General features: G+C 41.3%; 1 protein-coding gene across 1 annotated transcript; it reads left to right on the top strand.

Moving 5' to 3' along the window:
- Nucleotides 1-2513: 2513 nt before the first annotated feature.
- Nucleotides 2514-9343, top strand: cbln4 (cerebellin 4 precursor). Its single transcript, XM_086025730.1, has 3 exons — nucleotides 2514-3145; nucleotides 4547-4663; nucleotides 6960-9343. Exons 1-3 carry the CDS (start codon nucleotides 2840-2842, stop codon nucleotides 7155-7157), a joined length of 621 nt encoding a protein of 206 aa, XP_085881856.1. The 5' UTR covers nucleotides 2514-2839; the 3' UTR covers nucleotides 7158-9343.
- Nucleotides 9344-9634: the final 291 nt, after the last annotated feature.

Consider the following 9634-nt stretch of genomic DNA (forward strand, 5'->3'; position numbering starts at 1 on the left):
ACATTGCAGTCAGCAACTGACTCTTGCACATCATCCAGCTCGCTGGAGCAAAAAAAAACCAACAAAAAAAACCCCACCCCTGGTGCTCTTATCTGGAGACAATGTTTTGAAGCACCACCTATACTGTTGAACCACAAACAATGTGGTGTGATTTTCAAGGAAAAATCTGATACCCTTGGCCACTCTAGCAATATTTTTCTGTCAGTGGAGAACACAGAGAAGAACCAACGTGTGACAAGACAAGAGAGAGTGGATATTTGAGAGGCTGCTGCCAAAAAAAATCAGAGCCCCAATACCCCCAATAATATATATATACTGGATTACTCGAAAATCGATTACAAATCGCTTTAAGCGATTAATCGAATAATTAATTCTAATAATCTAATAATCGTTTCCAACAAAAAATGTAACACACCTAGGTCATTAGACTATACTAATTTAGAGTGCGAAAAAATGATGACTTTAATTTTTTTTTTTCATTCCAGATGCATACCACATTTTGAATGTGCAGATCAAATTATGCGCGTGCGCCAAACATCATTGCGTATCGTTTATGGATGGCTGCAGCACCACTATATCGCATAAAGACAAGCATGGCAGCGATTTAAAAAAAAAGAATCGAATCGAAAATCAGGAACTTAAAATCGAAAATCGAATCGAATTGGGGCTTGAGTGAATCGTTACATCCCTAGTATATATACTACATTTTATTACCTTTTATTTTTTAAAAAGGTAGCACATTAATGCAATGCAATTGGGATGTGGTAAACATCTGTTGTGTATTTTAACAGAAAATTATTTGATGTGTTGTTTTGAAAACTCCAAACTCTAGCGGGTCCACCAGACCCACCAACACTGACTGTTGATGAGCAACAAAAATACGAACACCATACAAGGGTTAAGATATCTTTTTTCTTAGATTAATTTGCCTTGGACTGCCACAGAATGACCATATTTATCTCTTGATTGCTGTCCAAAACGGTGGCTCCCTTGTCAGTAGCATTAGCTCATCACAGTTAAAGATATATTTTAACCAAAATGCTTCATCTAAGAAAACAAAAATAGTAAAAATGATATCAACAGCAAATCAGCATGATTGTCAGCGCTTGCTGGAATTTCGATCAGCCGGTGACTTTGCGTTCGGAGCATTTTACTGGCTTCGGCGTGCTCAGTAGGCAAGACCCAGTGGCATATGGAGCAGCGGATTCACTTCGCAGTAAAAGGCAACAGAGGGTAAGTGGAGGCGGAAATGCAGCTGTCATGGTCTAAGCTGTCAGATCTATGACTGCCTGACGGCCTAAAATTTTAATCATGTAAAACTTATCGAGAATAGGACTTTAACCACAGCTTCAGCGTGGGAGACATTTACCAATATAAAAGTAAGGCGGCATCGAAAAGTTGATGAATTAGAAAAAAGTTGTTGTAAGTGTCCTTACTTACACTGTAAAAAACACACCTTGTATTTTTTGGGGCAAAAACAATAATTGAAGTTGTAACAACTTTAAATCATTGACCTATATATGGCAACAGTTAGCACAACAAAGCAATTTTAATGAAGTTTGTTGTCTTGAAATTTTGAGATCACCCAACTTTTTTTTTTTTTACACTGTACCATCAAATTATATAACAATAACCCATGAATATTAATATGGAGTATCATCGGAGTGAGTTGAAGTTGGACTTTCAACCAGGTTTTCTAAATTATTGTTATGAATTATCATCAACTGACTCCTTACCCGTTTCCAACGTAAACTAATTTGCACATTAGTTGTTGGCAAGCTTGCTTAAAGTTGAAATCAACCCAAACGTAGTTTTTTCAAGAATATGTTCCCAGCAGGCCCACTAGTTGAAACACGGCATTCTGATTAATTTTGCCTTTGTGGAATATGAGTTAAACAGCAAAATCCACCCGTTTTCAGCCATCTCAGGGGGCGGCCATTTTGTCACTTCTGTCGACTGAAAATGACATCACACCTACTCAGGGCTCAGGTAACGACCAATCATGGCTCAGGTTCAGCAAACAGGTCGGCCGTGACCAAATGGCCGCCTCTTGAGATGGCCAAAAACGAGTGGATGAACTCTTATTCCACAAACGCAATATTTATCAGAATGCCTTGTTTCATCTAGTGGACTTGCATAGAACATATTCTTGAAAAAAATATGTTTGGGTTGACTTCCACTTTAAAAAAACCTAATTTTTTAAGCAGGCTTCAGTGTTTTCGACCAGCACCCGTAAGCGTGGATTTTTAGTCAACTCGCACACGCAACATTATATACCTCTCTCAAGTCTACAGGTAACTACAAATAAATAAAGAATGACCACTATTCCCCAGCACCACCGCCCTTATTTTTTTTCGCAACTGGTTCCTCGCAAATTGTGTTTGATTGTTGCGGTAAGCAGAATCCGTGGGCACACTTGACAAACAAAGTGAGGACACTGCTCACGTCAAATTTGTTCTTTTCGAAGCTTGCAGATGAAGTGTTGCGTATGCTGTTAACCTGCAAGACGCACACAAACGTGGAGTACTTGACAATTAATTAACGTCCGGTGCGCGTGCGCGCAAAGAGGGTGGCTGCATTTGGGCGCGCAGTCACGCAGCACCACTGAGCACATCTCGTCAGCTCTGTGCGTCCAGTGGACGCGGTCTGTCAGCGGGCGCACCATCCTTTAATTTGCATCACCGAATCGAAGAGCTTTGACTGACGCACGCGTATACGCGCGAACTTGATTTATTTACTTCTTTTATTTTAATGACACGCTCAGACCTTTCTCTCGCTGGGAATTTGGACTCGACGGGGATGGCGTGCGCGGTGAGGGTGTCTCTCGTGGACGCGGCGCATGTGCGGACCCGCTAGTGGACAACTTGCGGGGAAACTCGCGGACATGCGGTCGTTGGGCTGGAGCGTGCTGTGGGTTCTGGCTGCGACGCTGCGAGCCCAGAACGACACGGAGCCCATCGTGCTGGAAGGCAAGTGTCTGGTGGTGTGCGACTCCAACCCGGCTGCCGACTGGCGGGCGTCCAACTCGCCGCTCGGCATCTCGGTGCGCGCCGCCAACTCCAAGGTGGCTTTCTCGGCGGTGCGGAGCAACAACCACGAACCCTCGGAGATGAGCAACAAGACCAGGATCATATACTTCGACCAGGTCCTCATCCTCAACCTCTGCGTGTTACTTGCCACTACAACTGTTGCCATGTTTTTGACAGTGTCTGTGCGTGCGAGGCTGCGTGTGCTTGTGCGTGCGTTTGCCATGTGTTGTGTGGGGGAGGGGTCCATCCTGCACATCACCTGCAGATCAGCCATCCACCCTCGAAGGTACTTAACCAAACAATACAGAAATATTTGTGTTCCTTAAGGGTGGGGTTCTTAACAGATGCTTGCTTTTTATTATGACCAAAGATAATCGAAATATAATGTAGAGGGTGGGCATATTGAAGTCCATCCATCCATCTGCCTGTCCACATTACGGTCGTGGGTGAGCTGGATCGGATCCTAGGGGTACCCCATTGGAATAATCGGTAGTAAAAAAGACCCCCCCTCCCCAAAAAAAAAAAAATTTCCCCAGCGTGATTAGTGAACATTGAAATAAACTTTTAATTTTTTTTTAAAGGCAATGTTTGAACTAATTTGGATTCTTAATTGTCATACACATATAAAAAAATAACTTTTTACTGTTAATAGTAAAAGGTTAAAACAATACAGCTTAATTTTAATGGCGATGGCGCATATTATAATTTACTGCTTTAAATGTCAGCTTGTTGAGAGAGCCCCTTATAGTGTAATGACCACAAGACGCCAAGGAAAAGGCATAATGCATGGGGCCCTATTTTCTTGACGAGTGCAAGTCTCGCGCAAAGTGCACTCTAAGTGTGCATGGGTGGAGTTTTCTTTCTTCTGGTATTTTCATAGACAGGCACGGATAGAAATGGCCATCTGCGCTGCTGTGGGAGTGAACACTGGTGACTATTCTCGGCCAATCGAAGCAGCTCCCCTCCATAAGGAATCTGCAAAATCTCCATTTGTGGGTGATTGTGTTGTTGCGAAGTGAGCATTTGGAGACAGACTTCAACCCCGATCATGTGTCTGAGTGTGGAAGTTAATGACAGCAACAATCCCAACAGTCATTAAACAAGTAACCATCAGGTCAAGTTATTGATGCAATAACATCGCTAGCCTAGAGGCCCTCACTCCATTCACTTTACACCCATTTGTTTTGTAGATACAATATGTACACTCGTGGAATTTTTACCGTCAACTTTGTTGTTGTTTTTTGTTGTGTGCTGGAGGACAGGCCGAGCCGGATTTAAACCAATGATTTGTCAACTATGAGGAAAACAAGCTATAGCCAATTGCTGCCCTTTGTTGACATGTATACAGTCTCCAGTAAATGAATTTTATGATGAAAAAAAAAAAATCACTAAATGGATTCATCATGGCAACCGCCTCAAGCCTGTGAGATCTTGATAAAGTCAGCAGAACTGTCCCGTCATTTAGAAAACAAAAGAAAGACTGATTGTGAGCTTCTGTTGTCTGTCTTCTCTTGTAGGTTCTCGTGAATATTGGGAACTTCTTCACATTTGAATCTGTGTTTTTGTCCCCGAGAAAAGGCGTCTACAGTTTTAACTTCCACGTCATTAAAGTGTACCAGAGCCAGACTATACAGGTATGTCGTCTCAAAAACACCGTTAGGCTGGATTGACACTGCATGGCGCAAGTGAAACAATTACGATTTTTTTGCACTCACTTCGCACAATTCGTACGTTATTATTATTGGGGGGAGAGGAAAAAACGTGCAATCGGATATCTTCGGATCGGAATCTGCCAATGTGAGTGCTATGTCAAAGGGCAGATGTGATGTGATATGAGCTTCACCTCATCAAAATACACTGAAATGAAATATGAATGATACATGAGAGTCATGTCTATCATTAAATAAGACAAATAACTGCCAACGGAGGTTACCCTCAATTAAATCAACGGGGAGAAGAGTTCAGCCCAGGCCAAAAAAATGGTACGTAACCTTCAACGGGGACATTATAGAAAATGTATTTTTAATGTAAGTACGGTATATAAATAGTTGGCTCTCTGAAGTGCCTCCCACCTCTCAAGAGGAACATTCAGCAAGCAAGTAAATCTTACCAGCACATTTCTGAAAGTTTGTGAGCGAGCCATTCCAGCGGGGCTCATCGACACGAGAACTACCCCCACACCGAGCTTCTCGGCCAATGAATTGGCGGCAAGGTTGGATGAAGTTCCAGAGAGAAAGAACCACCTTGACGCAGCGGCCAAAACACTATCGTGTCAAAGCCAAAAGGTAGTGTCGCTGCATCATTAGCACAGATTAGCTTCAGCTAATAAAGTTTGTGCATCTGATAATTATGTTAGAATACTTATGGGCTAAATTGTCATTGTGGAGTTGGGGGGTTTGTGTTTGGTGATTTCATGCGCCACACCGCTACACTAATTAACAGCTTTAATTTAGTGGCTTAGTGATGAAATGCTGCACAAGTGATAATGCAATGGACTCTCTATGCTAGGGGGATATGGTTAAATCAGTCAGTGCTCTGGGATTTACAGATTAGTGTTAGATAATAGCATTAGCTTCTGAAATGAGACCCTTTATTTCCTAGTGAAGTTGGTGGCGGGGTGTGTGTGTGTGTGTGTGTGTGTGTGTGTGTGTGTTTGTTTTCGTCAAAAAATCCCAAATGTGCCACAAAAAATGCTTTCATGGTCTTGCATGAATGCTGCTCTTCCGCACTCTGGGATCTGTTTAAAAAAATAGTAATAACATCGCTTCTTTAATATTTGTATTGCATATGTATTATTGTTTACTTCTGTATTGCCACTTTCCGATGTTGACGTTTCTAAAGTTAGCTACAGTATGTTCAATTTGGCTGTGTGAGCATGTCTGTTGTTTAATGTTATGTCAGATATGTGTCACTTGAAATGTACATGGAAATAGACAGTGGAACAAAATCTGATAGAGGCATTACATCAGAATTGGGAACTTGGACCTGCAGTGTAATTAGACAGATGCCTTATCAAATTTGTGTTGGCGAAGAAATAAGGCCAAAGATGCAGGTAGGGATCCAGATAAAGGTGCAGATTGATTTATTTTCAGTGTTGGTGATTGGAGTCACTACGGCATGAATGCTACAGTTCAATCCAGAATGAATGTGAAATGTCCATTAGTAATGTTGCATCAACCTCCATGAACCAGGAAGTAACCTGCTAAGTACATGACCATATGCAAAAACAGCACTCCCGATTTCTTTTTCAGTTTTGGTAAAGAATTGGTCTTATGTTCCTCTTCAATTTCCTGTTTGAATATAGTAATCCAAAGGCTCTTATGTGTCCCTCGGACTAACTTTCAAATCGGTTTCTATTGTATTATGATGAAATAGGCCTTGATTGTGCCCCAGGCGGAAGAAGCGGCATTTACCAATTTTTTTTTTTCTTAAGAACACTCCATCAAATCTAAGTGTGCCGCGATTGAAACATATAATTGTTAACACTAATCATTTTCTGATTCGACAATTGTATTATGGAAATTAAAATACAATTGTCAATCTCTCTCTCTCTCTCTCTCTCTCTTGCTATCCATCCATCCTGCATGTACGCAACCATGCAAGCACACTAGCTGAAGGGTGGATTTAATGTTGATCGAAAAAGGACAGAGAATATGGTCGAGTGAAGTGGACTTTGAGAAAAATATATGAAGTGAAAAACAAAGGTATTAAACCACTTGTCATTACATTTAGAAGAGATCACCAAGCATCACGGAGGTTAATGAACACTCTCGCTTTCAGTGAGCATTTTGAACGGGAAGGAAAAATGCCAAACCGAATTCACCATCCATTTCACACCCAAATTTGAGCCGTGTGTTACATGTTGGACATTGAATGAAGCCAAAAACGGTGAAAATGATTTAACAGTTGTTTAAATGTCTGACTTTATAGGTGAACCTAATGTTAAACGGGAGGCCTGTCATCTCAGCCTTTGCGGGGGACAAGGACGTAACCCGCGAGGCCGCCACTAATGGGGTTCTGCTTTATCTGGAAAAGGAGGACAAAGTGTACCTGAAATTGGAGAAGGGCAACCTGGTCGGTGGATGGCAGTACTCGACATTTTCTGGCTTTCTCGTCTTTCCGCTGTGAATAACAAGACTGCAACAACAGTTTGTAGACTGACTGACTTCTCTCTCGTGATGTGTCGTCGCTGTATAAATCAAAACATGACTGCCAAAGCAGCGTAACAAAACAGGTTATTGAAGATGCTTTGTCTAACGTGATCCTGTCAGTGAAGCAGCCCCCGGAGAGAAGCCTTCCACATCCTGCAAGGACTTTGTTGTCATGACAACTGTTGCGCAGGTGTGTCTGCCTTTTTGCTGACCGAGTTTTTTGTTTTGTCGCCAAAACCCATTTGATAGGGAATTTGCTTTAAATGCAGCTAACCTCCCAAACATATCCTCGCCGTACGATTAAAAAACACGTACGTCTACTTTATGACAACAATGGCAACTTTTTTTTTGTTTTTTTTTATACGTTGTATGTATGATATATAATTGAATGTCCATAGTGTGTTCTGTTATCCGACACTGCATGTCTCAACAGATGTTGTCTCAACTGACAAGAAATGTTCATTAAATCACATACATTGGAACCTCTAAAGTCGAATGGACCTGAGGTGGTGCACTTTAGAATTGAACCAGATTACGGAGGGAAAATACCAAGATATTGGGAGTTGGTAGACAGAAATGCTAACGGAAGACCGTTGGACCGGCCTATAGGCGATTACTATTTGGTCCGGCCGGACCGGAAAATGTTAGTAAAATGCCCAGCTCTGCACTGGACATTGCTCTGTCAGTATGTCGGGGTCATTCAAGGTCTTGAGTGGCACAACAACGTCTTCTGATGCCGCTGCGCAAACTAGGTAATTGCGCACTTCGTAACCTGGAAATGTCGTACGTCTGATTCGGGCAATCGTAATGTCGGGGTCATTCAAGGTCTTGAGTGGCACAACAACGTCTTCTGATGCCGCTGCGCAAACTAGGTAATTGCGCACTTCGTAACCTGGAAATGTCGTACGTCTGATTCGGGCAATCGTAAACTGAAGGTCGGGGAATTCGGCCCACTCACATTCAAAGCACAAAGACTCGAGCAGCATACGGACTGCTGCTAGTTATCAAAGTTAGAACAGCATTATTTGTTTTTATGTTTTAATAAAAATATATATTTTTTTAACTTATATGACAATTAAGAATGTTTAAAAAAAATCAATATCAGGTGGGTCTGTAAAGCTATTCAATGCCTTTACCAGTAAACTTGAGACTGATTGTTTTGCTGTTTTGTTTTAAAAATATCTTATCGTTTTTAGTGGCAGACTTTTCTTACACTTGCATGACACTTGAGAATGTGAAAATGTTACTTAAGACATTGCCTGTACAGTCAATAAAGGTTTTATTAAGGTTGACAGTTTGGCCATGGAGCAGACTTATTTCTATAAAGTAGTTTCAGATCCCAAACAAATCGGCATTCAACCTCGGAGGTTCCATTGTATGTTACATAGTGCACTTCCTTGTTCATTTTGTTTGTCGGAATGGCGAGGATTAACACTTACCTTAGAAAAATGAACGGAAGGTGTTGAGCTAATCATGCGTAATGAAAGCAACATTTTACCGTATCGAGGCCAATTAACGCACGTTAAAATAAAGCGGCCAAATTAGCCTATGCTGATTTTAGTCTAAATGATTGATATAAAGGTTTGATGACATTGTGTTTGAACAAAAATGGGCGTATTCAAGTCATAAGTTCCTTTTTGACATAAAAAGCTAAAAACGTTATTACAAAAGAAGCTCATGTTCATGACACACATCCTTGTAAATATGCTTAAGATGTTTGGCAAAATGAAACGTCTGTAAAATACAGTGATGACAATAAAGATTTACATTTGTGGTAATTGTCTTGAGTTTTAAAAATACTTTTTCTGTACAAAAGAACATGGGCGTACATGGTTGACATCGGACAGCAACCAGATGCTACTCGTTTCATTTGTTTTTTTTCAGATTTTCAATTCATTATTTGGGATTTCCGCTTACAGTTGAGGTTCACGTGCCGGCGTGGTTTTCAAGCTGCTTTTATTGAGGCCAAAAAGCCATCCGCCAAAGTCACACAGACAACCGTAGTGTCGCACGGATTTCCGCTTTGGTGCTTGGGCATATAAACTTGTGTTGCTGTGTTTGAGGCTGACATTAACATGCCATTTTTTTCTTCATCTGTGTTGGGTGCCTCAGATTTTAAGACTGGTTGGTAAAACAATAAAAAATCCATGCTTACTGCTCTTACAGTGTGTAGAGTACTTGAGATGACCAAAACAGCACACCACACATGAGGGGTTGAATGACCTCAGATTTGTTTGTTGTCAACAGGTGATGATGGTTGAGTTGATTTTGCTTAATCAATCATGACTTGACATTTTTCCAGTTCAACTCAACTCAAAACAAGCTCACGCATTCACTCTCGCTGACTTCCTCGTTTGCACAGACTCCACCCCCCTGACTCCTTTCACCCTATCACATTTGGACACCTTCATTTTGCACTAGGCAATCGGGAATTATAACACACCAATTCACGTA

The sequence above is a fragment of the Filicampus tigris genome, chromosome 1 (assembly GCF_054856515.1).
Source record: "Filicampus tigris isolate MCC_2025a chromosome 1, RoL_Ftig_1.0, whole genome shotgun sequence".
Classification (NCBI taxonomy): domain Eukaryota; kingdom Metazoa; phylum Chordata; class Actinopteri; order Syngnathiformes; family Syngnathidae; genus Filicampus; species Filicampus tigris.

What these genes read in the sequence shown, in the direction of transcription:
- cbln4 (XM_086025730.1), top strand. Translation starts at nt 2,840, where the DNA reads ATGTGCGGACCCGCTAGTGGACAACTTGCGGGGAAACTCGCGGACATG. An exon ending in GGATCATATACTTCGACCAG is followed by an intron (nt 3,146 to 4,546) that starts GTCCTCATCCTC and finishes CTTCTCTTGTAG; the next exon opens with GTTCTCGTGAATATTGGGAA. An exon ending in ACCAGAGCCAGACTATACAG is followed by an intron (nt 4,664 to 6,959) that starts GTATGTCGTCTC and finishes CTGACTTTATAG; the next exon opens with GTGAACCTAATGTTAAACGG.